The sequence below is a fragment of the Dermacentor albipictus genome, chromosome 5 (genome assembly GCF_038994185.2).
Source record: "Dermacentor albipictus isolate Rhodes 1998 colony chromosome 5, USDA_Dalb.pri_finalv2, whole genome shotgun sequence".
NCBI lineage: Eukaryota > Metazoa > Arthropoda > Arachnida > Ixodida > Ixodidae > Dermacentor > Dermacentor albipictus.
In genome coordinates, this window is record NC_091825.1 from 45,034,369 (window position 1) to 45,058,642 (window position 24,274).

A 24,274-nucleotide genomic window follows, 5' to 3' on the forward strand; every position below is an offset into this window, starting at 1 on the left:
CTTCACGTTGGGATGCGGTCCTACACAGCCCCAACCTCGAAGAACAGTTATGGGCTGTCCAACGGGCCCGCGACGCGGCGGAGAGACTCGGCCTCTCTGTCCCGACGTGGGAGCGGCCCGCTGCGCGCTAGTGCGCGCCCTAAAGGACCCTAATAAAGTTTTTCATCCATCCATCCATCGGGCGCACAAAATTGAGATATCTCTAGGTACAACCATACAGCTTATTAATCTGATAAATATCGGACGCGCTTAGACCGGGTTTCTCGTAGACTTCCGTGAGCGTTGTGCCATCCTTTGCCAGCATAGAGGGTAGATCGGGACCACGGGAAAATGTCTTCGAGCCATACAGCATAATCGAGTTGTAGTCGAATGGTGTCAGCAAGATGGTCTCACTACTCTCCAGCTTCTGAAAGCTTGGCAGGAATTCTGCAACACAAAGGAAGAACGGAAATTCATTAGGCACGGAATTTTCCATTCCTTATCTTCTTTAAGCGTTTTGGTTTACGCGTGTTTGCCATGTCTTAAAATATATTTCCCACCATATCGCAACAAAACTCCTAAGAGCCGATAATTTTTCTTTCCAATTTTTGTATACTTTTGCTCTGCCCTTCATCATAACTGCCTTGTGTGGTGTGAGTCTTGTTTAATCAGAAAACGAGTCGATGCAAATCATGCATTATATTCATGCGTTTTAACCTGTCTTTGACGCTCTTCTTCGTTTCTTGATGTTCTCCTATTTTTTTTTCAAATTTCTCCACCAATACCTATTTTTGGAATCGGTACAATATCCGTAGACATTTACGGGGAACCACTACAGCTCCTGAGTGTTCCTCTCGAAAGGCAACATTTGTGTTTTCTTTTATGTACTATACGAGTGACTTGGGCGGGGCCCTGACAGTGCGACCTCGGCACTTTATTGTAATTTTTTGCGCTTGTATAATAAGATTACGTACTTACATGCGGTTCAATCCTTTAAGCTTTTCTCGTACTAAAGCACTTTTCTTTCACAATTTTCTGTATTACCTGAGTGCCGACTGAGAAATATGGAGCAGCAGCTCTGAAAGTCATTAGCCAACTTCATAAAAGAATAATAATTTGAGGTCATGGAGGGAATTCTTGTTAAATAATGGTAAGGGCACAAGATCAGGACATTGTGACCACAAATAAATGTTTATTCTTTCTCGCTTCTTTTCTCTTTCTCTTGTATTGTTCTAGCAGCAAATGGAAACATATTATGCAAGAACAATAGCCCTGGTATAATCCACCAAGTACCAAGTACCACAAGTACCAGTACCACAAGTACCACAAGTACCAGTGGCACCCACGACGACAATGGAAGAGAAAATAGTCTAGAGGAATTCGAAATCCCAGAGGTAACGCCGGAAGAAGTAAAGAAAGCCTTGGGAGATATGTGAAGGGGGAAGGCAGCTGGGGAGGATCAAGTAACAGCAGATTTGTTGAAGGGTGGTGGGCAGATTATTCTAGAAAAACTTGCCACCTTGCATACGCAATGCCTCATGACCTCGAGCGTATCGGAATCTTCGAAGAACGATAATATAATCTTAATTCATACGTAAGGGGGCGCCAAGGAACTGAAAACTTATAGACCGATCAGCTTACTGTCCGTTGCCTACAAAGTATTTACTAAAGTATTTGCAAATAGAATGAGGAAAACCTTAGACTTCTGTCAACCAAAAGACCAGGCTCCATTTCGTAAAAGCTACTGAATATCAAACTATATTCACAATATCAATCAGGTGAAGAGAAATGTGTGGAAAGAACCTGCCATTACATTGCTTTTATTGATTAGGAGAAAGCGTTTGATTTAGTGGAAACCTTAGCAGTCATGTAGGCACTACGGAATCATGAGATTATCCGTATGTATAAATCTGAAACGTATCTAAAGTGGCTCCACATCCACCGTAGTCCTCCATAAGGAAGGCAAAAAATTCCAAATAAAGAAAGGCGTCAGGCAGGGAGATAGAATCTCTCCAATGATATCCACAGCATGTTTACAAGAGGTACTCAGAAATCTTGATTGGGAAGAATTGGGGATAAGAGTTAATGGAGAGTACCTTAGTAACTTGCGATTCGCTGATGATATTGCCTTGCTTAGTAACTCAGGGGACCAATTGCAATCCATGCTCAACCTGCAGAGGCAAAGCAGAAGGCTGGGTCTGAAAATTAATCTGCAGAAAACTAAAGTATTGTTTAACAGTTTCGGAAGAGAACAGCAGTTTACAATAGGTAGCAAGGCACTGGAAGTGGTAATAGAATGCATCTCCTTAGAGCTGGTAGGGACCTCGGATCCGGATTATGAGACTGAAATAGTCATAAGAGTAAGCACGGGCTTGGGTGTGTTCGGCAGACATTCTCAGATCAGGAAAAGCAGGTTGCCATTATCCCTCAAGAGAAAAGCATATAACAGCTGTGTGTTACCAGTACTCACCTACGGGGTAGAAACCTGAAGGCTTACGAAACGGTTCTACTTAAATTGATGACGATTTAACGAGCTACGGAAATAAGAATGATGGGTGTAACCTTAAGGGATGAGAAAACAACCGATGAGGTTGAGTGAACAAACGCGAGTTAATGACATGTTAGTTGAAATCAAGAAAAAGAAATGGGCATGGGCAAAATATGTAATGAGGAGGGAAGATAACCGATGGTCATTAAGGGTTACGGACTGGATTCCAAGGAAAGGGAAGCGTAGCAGGGGTGGCAGACAGTTAGGTGGGCGGATTACATTAGGAAGTTTGCAGGGACAACATGGCCGCAATTAGCACGTGACCGAGGTAGTTGGACAAGTATGGGAGAGGACTTTGCCCTGTAGTGGGCGTAGCCAGGCTTACGATGATGATGCGCTCACCGTTTATAATATTTTCTGGGTAGATGTTGATGTACTCGTCCCGGTCGGGTCGTGTGTGCTCGTGGAAGAAGCCCACCGCGTGCAGAAGCTCGTGTGTCACTATGCCGGGGTCGAGGCAGCCCTGGCCCAAGGACAACTCCTGCTCACCACCATTGCGGCCAACGTACGAGTAGCACCTACGCATGGCGTACCATATTTCTAGACAGGCACGGGGTGATCGCAAGGATGACACCAACTCCAGCGCTTAGAACGATTGACGCTATGTGCATCGCGTCTCGTCTAACACTAAACGTAGAGGAACCTCAATATTTTAACAATTCAAGACACACCTCCCGGCGGGCAGGTGCGCTAATACGCATTTACGCAAATAATCACACGCACAGGCAGTGCTTCTGCTAATTAGGATCGATCTGCCTTGAACGTATCATTCTAATTTGAAAAACAAAGTACGATTGCAGCATCAAAGTAAAGCCTTTCAATAGACATATACCTTGCCTCCCGATTTCTTGTACATTGGGCCTACGCCGGATAGCTGCAAGGTCAGGCCGCAGGATATTGAATTTAAGCGGTAACCAGACGCTAGTGTTGCATGTGTTTGTGTATAACCCAAGTCACTTTCGACGTCAGACCTACCTGAAGATGGGAAAATTGCTAAAATTGTACCGATTCATATTTCCGACGATACTAACCTACTTTCAAACTACAGATCAACTTCACTTACCAGCACATCATGTAAAATTTTGGAACACATTGTTCTCAAACACAACCGCATATTTTTAAGAACATATCCTAGTAGATGTTCAACACGGTTTTAGAAGAGGTTTAACAACAGTCACTGAACATACAGAGGTGGTACACGATCTTGCTTTAAGTAATAATAATCATAATCAAACTGATCAACTCTTACTAGGTTTCAGTAAAGGGTTTGATTGTGTGTGTCATACTAGACTTACTGCGAAAATTAAAGCTGTGATTGGCGATGGACCCATTACTGCATGGATAAAAAACGTATCTCACCGATCTTAATTTGTCCTCATAGAAAACATCCCATCTGCTCTGGTACCTGTCCCATCAGTGGTCTCACAGGGCTCAATAATAGGTCCGCTGTTATTTTTGGTTTTTATCAATGACATTACAAATAACATTGATTGTAAACTTAAACTCTTTACAGACAACTGCATAATATACAGAGAAATACGCAATCACGAGGACCAAGTTCTTCTCAATAATGCACTAGAAAAAGTACCCGAATGGTGTGATAACTGGCAAATGGCCATTATTACAAACAAAACGGTTTGTATGACAGTAACGAGAAAAAAGCACCCATCACTTTTCCACTACACACTTAACGGCAGCCTCGTAACTAGAGTTAAATAGCATTAGTATCTTGGTTTAGCAATAACGTCCGACCTTAACTGGATGTCATATAGTAACAACATTACTTCTTGTGCATTACGAAAACTCTTTTTTTTCTCAAAAGGTGCCTGGGGTTGGCACCAACTAACGTCAAACACTTAGCTAACATTACATTTGTGAGACCTGTCCTTGAGTATGCTAATGTCTCATGGTTTCCGTACACTAAAACAAACGTATTTAAACTGGAAAGCATCCACAGAAAGGCAATTAGGTTTATCCACCGAAAATATCGGCGCAGTGGTTCCCCTACTCTTCTCCTAACACAGCCAAGGTTTGCAACTTTGGCTGTTGGAGCAAAACGAGCTCGTCTAATATTTCTGCATCAGATACTACGCAGCCGACTAAAAATTAATGCCTCTGCATACGTTATCTTTCCTAAATCCCGTGTACTTTGTCATATTCATCCGTATACACTAAACGAGTTCCACTGTAATACCGACATGTTTTAGTATTCCTTTTTCCCCCGTGTTCTCGAGAGTGGAATAAACTAGATGAATCTATAACTAACGCAGTATCGCAGCATGATTTTGTTAAGTTATTAGAAGATGAAACAAGTAGTTAGGAAAAAATAGTTCTTATCCACATATAATCGAAGGAAACCCCCTTTTTCTGAACTACAGCTAAACATTTACCTCCTTTGTTTCTTTCTTTGTTTTTAACATTGTCATAAACTTCGTGTGCATGTCCCCTGAAGTGTTCTATTTATGTGAGTTTCTCTTGGTATTGATTATATTAGTGTTGTAAAATTGTGCATCGAACCTGGTTGATGTATTTCCATTTAAATATTTTGATATTCTTACGATTCACCATATAAAACATGCATTGTATGTATAATCACATTGCCCACCTGCTATGGTCTCATTATGAGACTGGCAGTATTGTAGATAGATAGATAAAAAAATAAATAAATAAATACAATTTTACGAGAAAAAGGACTTAGGATTATCCAGTCAAATATAGTTATCATTTTCTCTATTCTAAATAAAGTAAAATAAAAAGATTTCGCAGAGCTTGTTTGCAGCGAAACGACACTACCTAATTCATTTACTTTGCACATCATAGAAATGTATGTTCAATCCACTGCGATTACGCGTACCTACGAGCCCTGACGTCTACTGCTCTTCATGAAGTATGCAGTGCAGGATACGAATTATTCGTTAAAAAGCATGGCAATCCCGCGACAACAAATGTGCATGACAAAAAATTTAATTCTTCAATGATCAACACTCCAAACTGTTTACGTCGCTTTCATATAGGCGTTAAACATCTCTTCTTCAAATCTCAGCAGCCTAATCAGTAAAAATACTCATTCATCTATAACAGAAACCATTTATTTGCCAAAAGGCCCAGTTTCTACTACTCGCGAACTCGCGTTTGCCCTTGTTGGTACAGCAGGGTATGCTGATATCGCACTCAGTCGGAGGAGTGTACTACGCGACACCTGGCTTCACATGTACAGTATGGAATCACATCCATCCACGAAAATTAGCAGAAGCCCATTTCCCTTTCGCGGTGATTCACGCATTCCGCTGCACACAGAAGGCGTGGCATGGAGTCGGAACAAGTAGCGTCATCTGGTTCGTGCTTCTCACAGTGGCCGCTGTAAACGGTCTGCAGAGAAGCAAGTTTCCGTTTTCAGAAAGGTGACCATATGTATTCTAGCTGCGAGAATTAGAAGCATATTTAAAAGTATATTATCACTGCATCCGCCGTGTGTCATCCGACTAACGAAAATAGATGTTTTCTTTGCGAGAAACAGAGCTCCATTTCAATATCGCTAAACCGTTTTGTCATCACAGCACGATAAAGCATCTACTTGGCGCACTCTGTTCCTTAATGCCAAGTCCGTGGCAGAGCTTTATGCAGGGATACGGGTAGTTATATGGACGCAACAGACGAGGATTTCGCGTTATTCTATCGTACATTCGTTTTCAGCTTCCACGCTTTCTTTTGGCACCGCGCCTGACTGGAAATCGGGCTTCAATATTTGTGCGTGCTTCTATCATGACTGTAGACTATAACGAACAAACTTTTCTTCCTTATGCGATCTGATTGAGGTCAGCTTGTTTATATGCGCATGTCTATTAATAGACAGGAATGCCAGGAAGCTCAGCATTGTCATTGCATCACCGCGGTGAGCGACGTAGTACAAAGGCACGCAGTTGCCTATGCCTGAATATGGCTCGAAAAAAGTGGCTGGCATGGAAGTTTCTGCGGCTGCAATCGAACATTTTAACCATTCATGTATGCGTATCACCGTTTAGAGATAACGAAATACCGGAATAGAGAACGCATGCTGCAACGCTGGTGGCGAAACATTTTGGCACATTCTCAAATTATATGTTACAAACATTTCGCTATTGCATGGCCGCTCCCGTCAGAAGGAAACACCACTTTTGCATAACCGATTATGTTGCCATCCACATCTTTATACCAGCGGCTGCGTATCGCACTCTTTATTGCAATAACAGTTTCTGATAACATCTTGTTCTAAGCGTCACAAGATGGGAAATGAGCGCTGGTGATAATGCTGATGCCTCAAGTAGTCTGTTACATAAGTTGTAATACGCATACGGACTGGTTCAATTTGTCGGCAGTACGGCTAATAAAAAGGACCTTGGCCTCAAGCATTCCTCCAGATAATTTTAGCTGTGGTTCTCGTGTCTTTCGTTTTTCACCCGAAGCTGACTTCTAAGTGTCGCCTACAAATCAAATAATACCTTAGAAGGGAACCGCATTTTTACGTGTTGTGCCAGTTGCTTATTCGATCAATAACACAACGAGTCGTTGGAGCACGAGTGTTTAAGATGTTAAAATATAAGTAGTGGTCAAGAATGTTCACAACCAAGTACAGGACATTCCAATGTGCGAATAAGCTACCCGGAGCATCAAAAAGAAAGTGAAAGAAGCAAACACAGTAAATTGGCTTCAAATGAGGGAAACATGAAAGCCTGGAAACTTACAAATACGGCAGATAAAAAGGGACATCCGGAAGGAACATTTTACGATATTACAAAGGGCAGTGCATTGGAAAGAAATGTACAGCCGCGAATATTCGCAAGAGGGTCAGGCAGGCATCTGCTGCAGCAAAAGTAAGGAAGCGAATCAGCAATTGACCTCCCTGATATTCTCCAATCAAGGACCCTACAGAACATGCACCTTTTAGAAGAGCTGGAATTCAATGCTTATAGAAGCGTTAACTCGGGAGTAGTGTAGATAACTAGTTGTCTAGAGTATAGGGGGAGGGGGGGTGTCAGGGAAGAGATTGATGAAAGCGGAGTCGTTACAGATGTAGGTTCTAGAAATAGAGGTTTCAATTAAGAGACAAATATCAAAGAGAGGCAGAATCCCAGGCTACTTTGCATGTATATATATAATACCTAACCATAGATTAGGGAGGCTAGTGACTATTTATCACCGCACCGTTTTGGATAGAAATAAGCATCATTATAATAGTTATCATCATAACCGTCATCATAATCTAGACTTCTCGCTCCTCTTTGTGTTCCTTCCATTAACACCAGCTTTCTTACTTGCTTAACCAGTTGTATCCGCATGTTAGAGCCTCGTTAACCCACCTGCGTTTAACCCACCAGCGCCACACCGGTGGGTTAAAGGCAGTAAACACACTTATCACGGCGCCATGCCACTGTCGGGAAATCGAAACATGTAAGGGCACCAAGCGCTAAAGTTCCGCTTGCAAGCAGCAGCCCCGTACAAAGCACAGCCTAGCAATCACAGGGAACAGTTTTCGACAGCAAATGCTGTGATTTGGCGTTAGTTTATTAACTGCTTATATTGAGGAACATGTGTGGAACTCCTGACCTGACTGGGAAATGGCCTCCTACGGATTACCACCACGGCTGTGGATTGCCAGATGAACAAGTGGACATTATACAAAGCAGTATGGTTTCGTCAACTGTCCGCGGGGGTCGATGGGCATAGGAGAATCACTACTAAGTTTTATCTTGTTATAGATTCAGTTCTGAAAATAGTAGCATAGAAAATGGGAAACAAAATAGAAACGCCTTTTGCTTGATTTATTTCAAGACTGATTGATTTAAGCAACAACGGAAAGCGAATTGGTGTAGGCGCTTACCCGTCTTCGGATACAAGGAGGACATAGTCTTCCGGCTGGTAGTCCCCTATAACAAAGCGTAGACACGTCACCTCCTCGATCCGATCCATGGCAGACCTAATAATGAACATATTTTCTCTTGTGCCTGTGAGAGAAGAGAGAGTATGCCTTCGGCAGTTAGAACTAAGGATTGGTTTCACGCGGCTTTACACGGTTTTGTTTGCAACAAGTCGGGATGTCCCGAGCCTACGCAAGGCGATAAGGTGATAGACCCGGCAAACCATTCCACTCTTCTATTTTATGTCATTTGCGTACGTGCATCGATAAACAATTACGGACCTTTCATATGCAGCGTAAAAGATATCAGGATTAATGAGGATTCATGAGATAGTAATGCGTTAGCATTCGTTTACGCCTTTTCTCCTATTTTCCATGTTCTAGTTTTTGCGCGGAGTGCTGAGGTAAACAGTGACTAAAAGTTTTAAATAAATGTTTGCGCTGTCTTGCCACGGAGTGTGTCGGACATGTGGGACGAACATGCGCCGTCTCCTCCCAATTCTGGAATGAGTGTCATTGCGCAGGGCCAATTGAATGGCCCAGTGGTCCATGAAATTGTAGGTAAAGTACTTTATGGAAGCTATGGCACACTTGTGAAAGACCATGTCGGTGCACACGCTTCGCTCGGTGTAGATAGACCTACTCGGCTTGGCAAGACAAAGGTCGACGCTTTCACGGAGCTCTTGAACGAAATTTATACTGCTCCGCTTCCCAATGCGTCAAATTACAAATTGATCTTCTAATGACTATACGCTGTTCCATACATAGCAGATAACGCTGTGGAAGCTACTCAAGAAGTTCGGTGGAGAATAAATCAATAAATGAGTAGAAATATTTGACAGCATTAAAACCCTGCCGGACCTGCGGGGGTGGGAGGCGACAGACACATCTACTCGTGGTAGAGGAGCTCCACAGCGCAGCGCAGGACGTCGTACTGTAGGTCATGCTCGGAGCCGCCTGACCCCACTCCACACTCCTAAGTTCCACAGTTCCAGTTCCACAGACGAGTTCCACACTCCTAAGGTGGTTGTAGGGGCGTGGTCGGGCAATTCTAGAAGTATGTGGTTACAGTTAGCGTAAGGGGCGGCGCAACAATAACAGCCAGGATCGAGAAGTCGGTCAGGGTATAGTTTATTGAGCAGTGACGAAGTAGTGATTGTGTGCGCCTGCAATTGCCTCCATAGGATTTGCAATTTCCTCGAATGGGGACAAATGAGAGGGGGTAAAGTGGGTCCTAATGACTTGTAGTCTTGGTAGATGTGGTATGTAATAAGCTTATCACGTGAGGAGCTGCCCTCAGCCTGCCCTTGTGTTGTCTGTTTCCGGTTCGTAAAACCTCGGGCACCGGAATGTGCGGCTTCGTTGCCTGGCAGGCCCTCGTAGCAGTAGCCCAAATGAGTGCGACTACTGATTAAAGTGTGGATTTCTGCGTGATGATTCCAGCCAGTCCGCCGATAAACCCAGCTCCATAGTTGTACAAGGCTGATTCAGAATCGCTGATGACAGTGGCCGCTCAGGTGATCGCAAAAGGCTGCCTCTTCTGCCTGCTCTGAGACGGGGGTGCATAGTGAGGCTGAAGCCACGACCTGGGCTTGTGGAGCTAGTGTCGTGAGTCCAAATTTATGGGGGTGTGAGGGGTATTCTGCGGCGTCTATGTAGGTGTCCCGTGTAGCTCGTCACAGTGGCGGTGCAGCGCTCACAACCGAGCCACCCTCCACATACGGTTATACTGCGGGTGCACGGTCCGGGTAAGCGGTCGTACATACAGTTTAGCTCGGAGATCACTCCGCAAAAGAACTTTGCTTGTAAGTTTGAAGTTAGGGTTAATGTCAAGGTGGCCAAGTATGCGTCTTACGGGAATGAATTTTGCAAGTCGGGAATACTGTGCATTAGGTTGGTTTCAATTAACTCTGACACTGTGTTATGTGCTCCGGTGGCAAGAAATTGTTCCGTGGATGTTCTCATGGATAGACCGAGAGAATACCTTGCGAATAAGTCTATTCCTCTCCTCCTCTCGTTTTGTGAGGGTGAGGTAGGACACAGTATTTGTAATGTGAGGGGTGACGAAGGCTTGAACGAGTTGGAGAAGTTCTCGTTCTCGCAAGCCCCCTCTCTTGTGTGATATTTTGCCAATCAGCCTAATTGGCAGATCAACGGATTGTGTGAGCCTATGACTTGTAGTTGTGTTTCGTCTATTTTCCTCTGTGGTGAGAACTAATATCCGAATGTTATCATCGATAGAAATGAGAATGCCTTCTAAGGTGATATGGAGTCATATGTTTTTCGGCTCGTTTGTGTGCAGGGACAAACAGGAGCTCTGATTTGATTAGAGCGCACGTGAGGCTGAGCTGCCATGCGCATTCGTTGACCCGGTCTATGGCATTCTTGCAGGAGTTCCTGCAGCTCGGCGTCCGCACCGCCCCTCTGGTCCACATAAGGATGTCATCCGCATATAGTACGAGTGAGATTCTTGTGATTGCCTGAAGTTCGCGCGCGACGTTTAGCATCGCGACGTTAAACAGGAAGGCGCATAGCACCGACCATTGGGGCGTTCCAAAGCCACCCAGGTTGAATTCAGAGGAGGGCTTTGAACCTATGTTAATGATGGCTGTGCTATCTGTGAGAAAGTTTGAAATGTGCATAAACCCTAGGCTATTAGGTTCCCTCAGTATGGCTACATGGCTAATGCTATTGAAGACCCCAAGAAGGTCAAGTCCGAGCTCAGCGTTAATGTCGAGACTGGGCTCTGTTTCATTATATCCTTCTGACGTTGGAGCAAGACATCCTGGGTAGATTAATGCCTATGTAAGCCAATCACCTCGGTTGGAAAGATGCGCTCGAATCGCGTTTTGGGCTAATGAACTGTGAGGCGAGGCTCCCAAGATCTTTGCTTCTGTAAATGGCCTGTCATCCAGTCTATTCAAGGCACACTGGAGAGTTTTACTTTGGTTATCAAAGCAAGAACAGGGACACAGAAGATAACTGATGGTCTCTTCAGACTGTAGGAGTTGGTGATTGTTACTCCCACCCACAGCCGACACAGCAGTGTTGCGTCACGTCATGAAAGCTTTCCTGGTAATTTAAGATTTAGTGATGGGTCGAGGGTATATAAACGACACTTAGAGTTCTGTGGTGAATGCCAGTAACTTAATGGGATTGTATGAGCGAGACGGCGAAGCTCTCTTGCTGCGTCTACTCTCGATAAAGGTATAAGGAGTATTGGTGCGCCATCCTGGGCACGTCGGGCAGCGTCTTTTGAAGAGGTGACTACCAACAATGCCACAATGTCCCAGCAGCCACTGAAAGATGATATTATCTCCTCGTGCCGAAGCGCAATCACAAGTTTCGTTGCCTCAGGTTCCTATTATAGCGTTGTCCTTTCCACCTTAGTAAGAGCGAGCTCTTCGACATCCACGTGTGCAAGAGTTTCGCGCCAATTTCCTGCATCTGCGCCTTCTCGGTTAGGGCAGTGGTATGTCGAACCGCATCATATTTTAACTGTTGAACCCATTGTTCTATGTCCCGAACGTCCGCTGACAGCTGCCCTCGCCTGTATTTTCGAAATTTAGCCCAGTCTGCGACACTGAGTTGAGTGTTTAAAAATGGTTTGTGTTGGAAGGAAAGCTTCAACAATATAGTGATCGCTACCTAGATTCTCGTCTAATGGGAGCCAATCTACACTTTTCGCGCGATGGGAGAGCGGAAGGTGAGGTATCGTATCCATGGCGACACTATTACCTAGTCTCGTCGGTGTATATATTGTCACGTGGTCGTGACGTCAAAGAACACAGTAGCAATGCTGTGAACCACCAAACTAACTTTTATTGGGCGAACCTGTGCCCACAAAACAGGCTACACTAATAGCACAACGATAGCGGCGAACACGCTCGGCGATCGTCGAAAATCTGATCAGCGGGTCAGGTGCGTCGGCTTTTATAGATCAGTCGTCGAATGTATTAACCGATGGGACCCGCGTGTCTTCCACAAAGTTCTACACTATTCGCGACGCGCATACATGCAATCAGATTACACAAGTTGCAGTGAAAGACAGTGGACCGAACCATCGATGACATTCCAGAAACTTCTTTTACATGCAGGCGCATCCTGTGCTTCGCGATAACATTTGTTAGGCGGCCAAACGTGGTCACCCGATAAAGATAAGTACACGTGTCATTACCCCCCTCTTAATAAGCATCGACCCGATGCTGCAAACAAACGAAAGTAATAAAAAAAGAAGCACTCGTAGCAAAGAAAACAACAAAATAAGGAAGTTCGTCAGCGTCCATAAAAGGGTTTAGGGCGCACCACGTGGACCACTTCAGATCATGCGCGGCGCCGCTGTGAATGCGAAATGCTGTCTGGCACGACCTCATAGTCCAGTGCGCCAATACGTCGGATGACCTTGTAGGGTCCGAAATAGCGTCGCAGTAGTTTCTCACTGAGTCCTCGTCGGCGTATCGGGGTCCATACCCAAACACGGTCGGCGGGCTGGTACTCAACGAAGCGTCGTCAAAGGTTGTAGTGTCGGCTGTCGGTCCTTTGCTGGTCCTTGATACACAGGCGGGCGAGCTGTCGGGCTTCTTCGGCGCACTGGAGATAGGTAGCGACGTCAAGGTTCTCCTCGTCAGTGATGTGCGGCAGCATGGCGTCGAGTGTCGTCGTCGGGTTCCTGCCGTAGACAAGCTTGAACGGCGTGATCTGTGTTGTTTCTTGCACCGCCGTGTTGTAAGCGAATGTTACGTACGGCAGGACGGCATCCCAGGTCTTGTGTTCGACGTCGACGTACATCGCTAGCATGTCGGCGAGGGTCTTATTCAGCCGCTCCGTAAGACCATTCGTCCGCGGGTGGTAGGCCATTGTCCTCCTGTGCCCTGTGTGACTGTATTTCCGCATGGCTTGGGTGAGCTCCGATATAAAGGCCGTTCCTCTGTCGGTGATGAGGACTTCTGGGGCGCCATGTTGAAGCAGGACGTTTTCGAGAAAGAATTTCGCCACTTCGGCTGCGCTACCTTTCGGCAGTGCTTTAGTTTCAGCGAAGCGGGTGAGGTAGTCTGTCGCCACGACGATCCACTTATTTCCGGTTGTTAACGTCGGAAAGGGTCCCAGCAAGTCCATCCCGATCTGCTGGAATGGTCGGCAAGGAGGCTCGATTGGCTGTAGTAATCCGGCTGGCCTTGTCGGCAGTGTCTTGCGTCGCTGACAGTCTCGGCATGTTCTGACATAACGGGCGACGCCGGCGGTCAGGCGCGGCCAATAATACTTTTCTTGTACCCTCGATAGTGTCCGGGAAAATCCGAGGTGTCCAGCGGTCGGATCGTCATGTAGGGCGTGCAATACTTCTGGACGAAGTCCTTACGGGACAAGAAGAAGGTAGTTGGCGCGGACTGGTGAGAAGTTCTTCTTCACGAGTAGATTGTTTTGAAGCGTGAAGGCAGATAATCCGCGCTTAAATGCCTTGGGGACAACGTCGGCGTGCCCTTCGAAATATTCGACGACGCCTTTTAGCTCCGGGTCTGCCAGTCGCTGTTCAGCGAAGTCTTCCGTGCTTATCATTCCAAGGAAGGCGTCGTCATTCTCGTCGTCTTGCGGCGGCGGGTCAATGGGGCGCGTGATAGGCAATCGGCATCGGAGTGTTTTCGTCCGGACTTGTAGGTTACAGTGATGTCATATTCTTGTAGCCTGAGGCTCCACCGCACCAGGCGTCCTGAAGGGTCCTGTAAATTCGCTAGCCAACACAACGCGTGATGGTCACTGATGACTTTGAATGGCCTGCCATAAAGATAAGAGCGAAATTTATCTGTAGCCCAAACGATGGCGAGGCATTCCTTTTCGGTCGTAGAATGGTTGCCTTCCGCTTTTGAGAGCGACCGGCTAGCGTAAGCTATAACCTGTTCGAATCCGTTTCTCCTCTGGACTAGAACGGCACCGAGGCCTAGGCTACTGGCGTCAGTATGGATTTCTGTATCGGCGTACTCGTCGAAGTGCGCAAGTACCGGCGGCGACTGCATGCGTCGTTTGACTTCTTCAAGTGCGTCGGCCTGCGGCGTTTCCCACTTGAATTGAACATCACATTTAGTTAGACGTGTCAACGGCTCAGCGGTGCGTGAAAAGTCCTGGACAAAGCGCCTGTAGTAGGCACACATGCCAAGGAATCTACGAACTGCCTTCTTGTTGATGGGTTGCGGGAACTGTGCGATTGCAGCTGTCTTTTGCGGGTCTGGACGGACATCAGATTTGCTGATTACGTGGCCTAAGAACAGAAGCTCATCGTAAGCAAAGCGGCATTTTTCCGGCTTCAAAGTAAGCCCTGACGACTTGATGGCCTCTGGTACTGTCGCAAGCCGCTTGAGATGATCGTCGAAATTTCTGGTGAAGACGACGACGTCATCCAAGTAAACGAGACAGGTCTGCCACTTCAATCCTGCTAAAACCGTGTCCATCACGCGCTGGAACGTTGCAGGCACCGAGCACAGTCCAAATGGCATAACCTTGAACTCGTAGAGGCCGTCTGGGGTGATGAAGGCGGTCTTTTCGCGATCTCTCTCGTCGACTTCTATTTGCCAGTAGCCAGACTTGAGGTCCATCGAGGAGAAGTATTTTGCGTTGCAGAGCCGATCCAATGCGTCGTCTATCTGTGGGAGGGGGTATACGTCCTTCTTCGTGATCTTGTTCAGACGACGATAATCGACGCAGAAACGTAGGGTTCCGTCTATTTTCTTTACCAGGACAACAGGGGATGCCCACGGGCTTTTCGACGGCTGGATGATGTTGTTGCGCAGTATTTCGTCGACTTGTTCTCTTATAGCTGCACGTTCTCGTGGCGAAACTCGGTAAGGGCTCTGGCGGAGTGGTCGAGCGCACTCCTCGGTGATTATGGGATGCTTGGCGACTGGTTTTTGTCGAATCCTCTATGACTTCGAAAAGCAGCCTTTGTATCGTCGCAGCAGACTTCTGAACTGCTGTTGCTTAATCAAGGGGAGGCTTGGATTAATGTCGTAGTCTGGTTCGGGAACCGTCGTCGTCGGGGTAGATGCGGCGGAGTCCGAGAGGACAAACGCATTACTACTTTCCAAAATTTCCTCGATGTACGCGATCGTCGTGCCCTTGTTGATGCGCTTGAACTCCTGGCTGAAGTTTGTCAGCAACACTTCAGTTTTCCCTCCATGCAGTCGAGCGATCCCTCTTGCGACGCAAATTTCACGGTCTAGCAGGAGACGTTGGTCGCCTTCGATGACACCTTCTACGTCAGCGGGTATTTCGGTGCCGACCGAAATAACAATGCTGGAGCGGGGCGGGATGCTCACTTGGTCTTCGAACACACTCAAGGCGTGGTGACTATGAGGGCTCTCCGGCGGTATCGCTTTATCTTCCGACAGCGTTATTGACTTCGACTTCAGGTCGATGACTGCGCCGTGTTGGTTCAGGAAGTCCATACCGAGAATGTCGTCTCGAGAACACTGTTGGAGGATAACGAAGGTGGCAGGGTAAGTCCGGTCATGAATGGTTATGCTCGGCGTGCAGACTCCGGTCGGCGTAATCAGGTGTCCTCCAGCGGTGCGAATTTGAGGGCCTTCCCATGCAGTCTTAACCTTCTTCAACTGGGCGGCGATGTGTCCACTCATGACGGAGTAATCAGCCCCTGTGTCCACTAAGGCGGTAACTGCGTGGCCGTCGAGAAGCACGTCGAGGTCGGTGGTTCTTTGTCTTGCGTTGCAGTTAGGCCTCGGCGTCGGATCACGGCTGCTTCGTGTTGAAGTGAAGCTGGAACGTCGCGTCGTCAAGTCGTCTTTCGTCGGTGTAGTCTTGGCTTCGTGACTTTGTCGGGACGGCGGTGTGTCGTTATTATGTCGTTGAGATGGTCTCTTCGTCGTCTTCGTCGGCGGCGGAGGATCTGCGTCAGTTCGACGAACAGCGACCGCACCTCCATCAGTTGCTGCCTTTAGTTTTCCGGATATGGGTTCGCAGAGCGGCCCCGGGCTGGGCCAGTGTATGGTCGGCGCTGCGGTGACAGGTAGCGGCCTGGTGACGGCGAACGGGACAGTCGTCGAGCGCTCCACTGAGTGGCGGCGAGGTAGTCGGCGATATCACGAGGTCGTTCACCAAGCTGTGGTCGCGGCGCATTAACGGCGAATCCTCGCAGTCCCATTTGCTGGTATGGGCATCGGCGGTAGACGTGACCAGCTTCTCCGCAGTGGCAGCAGAGTGGGCGGTGGTCAGGAGCGCGCCAAATGTCCGTCTTCCTCGCGTAGCGGCGGTGGACGACGGAATTGTGGCGTTAAAGGTCCCTGGAGCGGTGGAGCAGGGGGGGCCTTGGCGGCGAGCGACGGCGGCGTAGGTCATCGCTTCCGGCTGGGGCTGCGGTAATTCTGGTTGCATCTCAGGAACTCCAAGGGATCGCTCAAGTTAACCTTTGACGATTTCGGCGATTGAGGCTACTTGAGGCTGCGACCTAGGGTACATCTTCTGCAGCTCTTCCCGCACGACCGCTCTGATAGTCTCGCGCAGATCGTCGGTGGCCAGCGATGGAATTCCTGCATAGTTTGTAGAGTTCATGCGGCGGTTGAATTGGCGGTTCCGCATTTCGAGTGTCTTCTCAATGCCGGTGGCCTCGCGAAGGAACTCTGCTACGGTCGTCGGTGGGCTTCGTACCACTGCGCCGAAAAGTTCTTCCTTTACACCACGCATGAGTAGGCGAACTTTCTTTTCCTCGGCCGTATCCGGGTCGGCGTGGCGGAACAGACGGCTCATTTCTTCCATAAAGATGGCAACGTTCTTGCTTGGCAGCTGCACTCGGGCGTCCAGCATAGCTTCGGCCCTTTCCTTGCGCACGACACTTGTAAAGGTGCGCAGGAAGCCGCTACGGAACAGGTCCTACGTAGTCAGGGTCGACTCCCTGTTCTCAAACCACGTTCTGGCGGCGTCTTCTAAAGCGAAGTAGACTTGCCGCAGCTTGTCATCGGAGTCCCAGTTGTTGAATGTCGCAATTCGCTCGTAGGTCTCCAGCCAGGATTCCTGGTCTTCAGTCGCTGCTCCATGGAAGGTCGGTGGGTCCCGAGGTGGTTGTAGGATAACGGGGGACGCTGGGGCAGCCATTGGGGTTTTCTTGACCACGATCTTCTTTGTCGTCTCTGGTAGAAGTCCGTGCTCTGGGGGAAGTCCTTGCAGTATGCAGCTAGCACGCTGGTCTTGGGCGATGTCGGTTTTGTCCTCGGGCTTCGGGCTTGGATCGCGGCTTTGCGGGGGCGTTCGGTACATGAACGCACTAGCACCTCCACCAGATGTCACGTGGTCGTGACGTCAAAGAACACAGTAGCAATACTGTGAACGACAAAACTAACTTTTATTGGGCGAACCTGTGCCCACAAAACAGGCTACACTTATAGCACAACGATAGCGGCGAACATGCTCGGCGATCGTCGAAAATCTGATCAGCGGGTCAAGCGCGTCGGCTTTTATAGATCAGTCGTCGAATGTTCCAGATTAACCGATGGGACCCGCGTGTCTTCCACAAAGTTCTACACTATTCGCGTCGCGCATACATGCAATCAGATTACACAAGTTGCAGTGAAAGACAGTGGACCGAACCATCGACAACATTCCAGAAACTTCCTTTACATGCAAGAATGGTACGTACGATGCTACCCTAATGCACATAACCTGGGAGTGCACTAAGCACCCTCATAGGCCAAACACCAGTAGGACAATGGAGCAGTGGGAGGCAGAGCTCGCCCGCTCCGATCTGGCAGGACAAAAGTCCTTAATTAGCCAGGTCAGGCAGGCGGCAGAGGCCAGTGGGGCCCTGGACTGAGAGGCTCCGACCACCCCTCCTTGAAATCTTTACAATCACAATAAAGTTTCTCTCTCTCTCTCTCTCCTTTACATGCAGGCGCGTCCTGCGCTTCGGGATAACATTTGTTAGGTGGCCAAACGTGGTCGCCCGATAAAGATAAGTACACGTGTCAATATGGTATTCTGTACGTTAAAATGCGAGTCTTGAATGAGTTCCCATATTTCCCTACCCTTGGGAATGGTGGTTGTGTACCCCGAGTGTTGATGCGGGGCTTTGAAAACACCAACAAAAATTAACGGTGGCGGCCAGCTTCTTTGTGGCTGGAAAGAAAGAGAGTTTCGAATATGGGTTTTTATCCTTCGGTTTCCTGTGAACATTGAGAACTGATATGATAGGAATATTGTGATGTTGGAGAAGAATCTTAATAAAGTCGTGTTCTATATCAACCCTGGCAAATTTAGTGTGTATTACTGTAAGGTGTCATTGTGTAAGGAAAGCGTTAATCACCCAGCTGAGAAGGGATGCGACTGCTTAGTATTATACCCTGCAACTTTTACTGCACAGCGCACTTCTTGTAATGCTGCTACCGCCGGTGGGGTTGGTAGTGTTGGAAGTTAGCTTTTTTTTCGTTTTGTACCCTCGGTAGTTATTGCTAGATAATTACATTTTATTTTTATTTCTTTGGGACGTTAGTGTATGTTGGAATAAGGGGGATGGTCATAGCAATTATGTTTTCGAGTTCATCGATTTTGCTTTCAATATTGCGCATGCGAGTATTGAAGTGTGGTATGCGCGCATCTTGTGCAAGAAATATCCGATCAGTTTTGGTTTCACGCGCTGTGATTCGGTCGTTCATTCGGTGTCTACGCCTAAGAGTATTTTGGACTCAAGTGGACTCCTGCACCTTTTGGGCGGAGGTCCTCTTGAATTTAGAGTGGGAGGCGTCACATCCAGGCTCGTCTGCATGTTAGAAATTTCCATGTCCTTAGATGTATTGGACGTACTACGGATAGGGGAGTTCAGCAATTTGATTTGAGCTTCGGTCTGAGTTACTTTCACTCTTAACGTTGCATTTTCTTGAGCTAGCGAGAAAAATTGGTTGGTGTTTGTCAGGTTGGGAGGGGAGTTGGGAACTGAGGAGCCGCGAGAAGCTACCCCAGCTCAGCTCACTTGGCTTTGTGGTGTTCCTCATGGTAAGGTCGATGGTGTCGGTAGTGCCGGCCACTGTTCTTTCCCTTTCAAGGGCTGCGGCGGCTTCTTGAGTGATTGCTTGTTTTCAGATGTATTCTCCTTTGGAGGAGGAAAGGTGCTCTTGGGCTTGTAGCACTGCGGAAAATACGCCGAGCTCGTGACGGAGTGTGGTTCCCGTTTGGGCTAGCCTCCACGCGCTTCTCAGAAGTTGGAACGTGTAAGACTGGGCACACATCCGATTGGTGTCTGGTTTGCTTGCACTTGACACAGGCTTCTACCTTCTAGCGAAAAGGGATGCAGCGGTGACTACTGTGGTTCACGTAGAAGGGCACCTTCTAACCGAGGAATGTCGCCAATCATGTTTCGGTCTGCCCTATTCGGAGGGCGTGGAGCACGGGTGGTTCTGGGTTAGCTGCCGAAGATGAGGCGAGATTTCGGCTTCCATAATGTGGACGGATAAGGCAAAAATGCCTTTATAGGAGTCTTGCGGAGAGGTGGGATGCACCACTACTTCGTGGTTATTGCCAGCCTTGGTGACGCTTTTGACGCGAAGGTAGGTGTCAGTGCGGTCCATAATGGTAGAGTTCATCAATAGTGTTGTTTAGGGTATTTACCCTGGCGCTGTCGATGTGTTCTGCATGTCGGGCAGCCTCTTTCATCAGACTGTTGAGGCTCCGGATGGTAGACTACGCCCCTCGTATCCGTAGAACGGCGGTGTTAGACAGGCGGCAATGGCTGCCTGGGCCACGCCATCTTGCCAGGTCGTCTCGGCTGCGAAGATAGTGCGATTGCGGAGGACAGCTTGTTGGCGTAGAATATGTATTGCTCGCGCCACCGGGCCATATCCTCCGCCGTGAGTGCTTCTCCTTACATTCCGCCTGGCATCGCCACCTTGTCGTCACACGATGCCACCCACTAGGCTTAAAGGGACACAGAAGGCAAATATTAGGTATGGGAAAGTTACACATTAGCGATTGAGGATCTCTAAGGCGGCGTTATCATCGCAAACAGAGCCTTAATAATCGCGAAATCGAAGTAAATGCTGGACATGATTAGAAACGCCCCTGGTAAATTGAAGTACTGGCCCGATGACGAAAGCACTCCACAGTTAAATTCTGTCACTAGTACTCAACCACTGATTTCACGACCCATTCTTGTATTTTATTGTAAGACGAAATAAAATGCTACTCGTCCAGTTCTATTTCATATTTAGAAAAAAAGTACTCATTGAAATTACCTTTGATAACGACGCGGGCGGTCGAACGGCTTCGTTTTCTCTCGACTGCGCGCCGCCCAAGCTTTCGCGTTTAAGTAGTTATACCATGGTGGTGCAGTTAATTTGCTGGCTCTCGAATATCGCACAAACTGCAAGTAGCAGAACATTCAACTACCATGTCGTGTCGTGGGATACCCGAACGGTCTACTCTACTTGGCCAAACAGCAGCTGGATTTGATAATCTACCACTCTGACTTTATATGGTTGGATGGATGGATGGATAGATGTTGTGAGCGCCCCTTTAAGACCGTGTGGTGGGTTGCGCCACCAAGCTCTTGCTTTTATACTGCCTAATGTCCTACCTAGGTTAAACTATAAAAAAGAGAAGAAAAAAACAGTATGAACTACCACAACCAAATTTTCTGATAACCTATTGCGAACTGTGCTTTTGTACGTCTCCGTCTGTTGTCGTTTTCCTACTTTTACCAATCCTCCAATCGTCTCTTACTAATGCCTATTGCGGGCATGTTTACTTTACCACTGCTCCCGCTGAACCCAAGGGCTTCAAGGAGGCCAGTGGTGCCTAAATTGACCACTGGGTAGACGTCGTCACATTCTAATAAAACCAGCTCCATAGTTTCCGTAGCTTTACCGCATCAAGCACATGCTTCTTCTTCCTTCTTATATTTCGCTTTATAGGTGCGTGTACTAAGGCATCCCATTCTCGCTTCGAAAGGCAATGAGCTTCCCTTTTAGCTATCATAAATGGTTTCTTTCCTGATTTCGTTTTTTCCTCTTAAGTAGTTACTCATGACAGGCTTTATTTCAATTGCCTCCACCCATGAGATTATTTCAGCCCATCTGACTTTCCGCTTGACCTTCTTTGTTGCTGTGTTGCCCACCCTACAGGCTGCATACTTGCTGGTAAGCTTTCCAGTTCGCTTCCTCCACTGGGAATAATTGTTTTTCCTGTAGAGATACCTGAACACCCTCCCAGCCCATTTACTTTCTTCCACATTCCTCAGCTGTTCTTGATACTCAATTTTACTGCGAGCTTACCTCACTTCAAAACAAGTCCAGCCCATATCACCTTCCACAGCTTCATTTGTAGTCTTCCCGTGAGCGCCCAATGCGAGGCGACCCACTGACCTTTGGCTCCCGTCGAGTCCTGATTCTACCCCTCATATAAAGCACACAACCGCATTTCCAAAAGTAAGTCCGGGAACCATTACACCTTTACACATACCTCGGAAGACTTCGTGCCTATTATATCCGCATAGCCCTCTGTGCGTCATTATGGCCGAATTTCTCTTCCCCTTCACTGTTATTGCTTTTTCCTGTCTTTCCATATACCTGTTGCCTTCGTTTATAAGTATGACAAAGTATTTATATTATGTTACCCGAGGTATTTTCTGGTCCTGTGTCTCCACTGTCTGTTCAATGTTTTCATTGAATACCATAACACCTGATTTTCTGACACTAAATTTGAAACCTAAATTGTTGCCTACCTGTCCAGATATTAGCCGGACGTTGCAAATCACTTTGCTTGTTACCTAGCAACACAATGTCGTCCGCATAAAATAAACCTGGGAGCTGCTGCTCTACTACTGTAACCGACTGTTGTATGAGAGATTAAACCCGATATTACTTCCTTCTAGCGCCCTCTCCTTCCTCACCATATACATCATAAACAGCAGCGGGTATTAAGGGCACCCCTGCCTCAGTCCCTTGTTGATCTGCATTGGCTCGGTACCACCATTTGTCGGGCGCTGTTTTAGTCACTGACGGCAGCACAGGGCGTTGATGGCTTATGGAACGTCAACACTTACCCACTTGGGAGGCGGGAGATTTGAATTTCGAAAAAAAGCATTCGGACGGACGGACGGACGGAAAAAACTTTAATGCAAAAAGGACCTGCGAGGGCGCCAGCGCGGGCTCAGGCCACCTGGGTATTATATGCGGTGAGGCATAGCCTTTCCACCGTTGCCCGGGCCCGCTGGTTAGCCCATAATTGGTCGTGTAGTTGTGAGCTGGTCAGAGCGCTTAGCCATCGCTCCTCGAGAAGGTTCGGTTCTATGTCGTCCTCTACATATATTGATCAGATCTGTGTGTACTTCCATAAGATGTGTGCCATGTCTGCGTGTTCGTGTTTGCAGAGCTTGCAGCTCGCGTCTGGATATTGTGTTGAGTGTCTTCTGTTTGAGTGTACTGGGTTTCGGAACGTTCTGGTTTGCAATCTTCTCCAATCTGTTTCTTGAGACCTGTCGAGTTGTTTGTGGGGTTGTGGGTATGCTTCTCTTTGTTTCGTGTAGTGTGTCAGTATGTGGTGGTACGTGACCTGTCTGTCCCTGTCGTCTTTTATCGCTTCTTTGTCATCTTCGCCTCCTCTGTCTTCTCCATAGCCTCTGCCTCAGTCCTTCCAACTTCCCCGGGGTTGCGGGGTGTTGGGCCGTCACTGTCCGTGCCGCGGTGGGTTACATTCCGTGCGACTTGGTGGGCCTTCTCGTTGAGGTAGGGAGGGGCATTCATGGCTTCTCCCATATGTGCCAGGATCCATTTGACGTATTTGGGTGTAATTGTGCCGTTCTTAAAGTCTTCAGCTCTGCGGTTCAGGATTTTAGCCGCTTCGGTGGAGACCCAGCTCTTTGCGAAATTCCTAATAGCCGTCATGGAGTCGCTGAATATTGTGTATTTTTGCCGACCGTTGATTACAGCCAATGCGATTGCCGTTTCTTGCGCTGCCTCCGACGATATGGTCCTTACGGAGCCCACAGTCACGGCCTTTCCTTTCGTGCATACGACCACCTTTGCGACGAGGGAGTTACCTTTGTCAGCACCGACACCACCATTGTCATCCCGGTTTCGGGGGTACCACGCGGCATCTATGAAGAGCACCCCCTCCCGCACGCCATGGTTTTTGAGAATCGTTTTCGTGCGGTATTTTCTTCTCTCGACATTGTGCACCGGGTGCATGTTCTTCGGGATATTTTCCGTGTTAATCGCGGCTCGGACATCTGGGTGAATCTGCATTTTGGGGCCGTTCATTCCGTGGTAGTCTGTGCCGATCTTTTCCATGATTTCTCTGCCCGCCTTGGTTCCGGAGAGTCTTTCGAGTTGCGCTATCCTCTGTGCTTCTAGGATTTCCTCCAGCGTGTTATGTACCCCTAATTGTAGTAACCTTTCGTTTCTTGACCCACTGCTGTTTTGTACTCTTTTCTAATGAGCGCGTCGATCTTGTCTTTCTCAGCCTTGTTCCACTGGACGAATGCCACCACGTAGGCGACGTGGCTGATCGCGAAGGCCTGAACGAACCCTAGGACGTTTCTTTTTTTTAATGCCCCTCCTGTTGTTGGAGACTCTCTGTATTAGCCGAATGGTCGCCGTGACGTTCTTTTCCAGGCGTGTTAAAGTTTCCGTGTTTGCTCCCCTGGGTTCGATCCAGAGACCTAGGACTTTAATCTTTTGGACCATAGGGATCTCCGTGTCTTTCCTCATGGTTAATTTCATTCCCCTTTTGTGTAGTTCCGCTACGCATCTCAACGGTTTGCCCAGCCTCCTGGGGCGGTAGGGCAGCAGTTCCGGTTTCCCTGGCGAGCATTCTAGTCCGATGCCCTCCAGATGATTTTTGATTGCATCCGCCGCCCCTACAAGTCTGTT

The 24,274-nt window shown here is 47.7% G+C and overlaps 1 protein-coding gene across 1 annotated transcript; it reads right to left on the reverse strand.

The window, feature by feature from the left end:
* Nucleotides 1-202: 202 nt before the first annotated feature.
* LOC135900513 (astacin-like metalloprotease toxin 4) lies at nt 203-3,053 on the reverse strand. Its single transcript, XM_065429995.1, has 2 exons — nt 2,870-3,053; nt 203-426 (listed from the first exon to the last, which is right to left on the reverse strand). Exons 1-2 carry the CDS (start codon nt 3,051-3,053, stop codon nt 203-205), a joined length of 408 nt encoding a protein of 135 aa, XP_065286067.1.
* Nucleotides 3,054-24,274: the final 21,221 nt, after the last annotated feature.

Coding starts and splice junctions, on each gene's coding strand:
- LOC135900513 (XM_065429995.1), bottom strand. CDS start 3,053: ATGCGTAGGTGCTACTCGTACGTTGGCCGCAATGGTGGTGAGCAGGAG. Junction 427..2,869: donor CCCAGAAAATATTATAAACG/GTGAGCGCATCA, acceptor TTTGTGTTGCAG/AATTCCTGCCAAGCTTTCAG.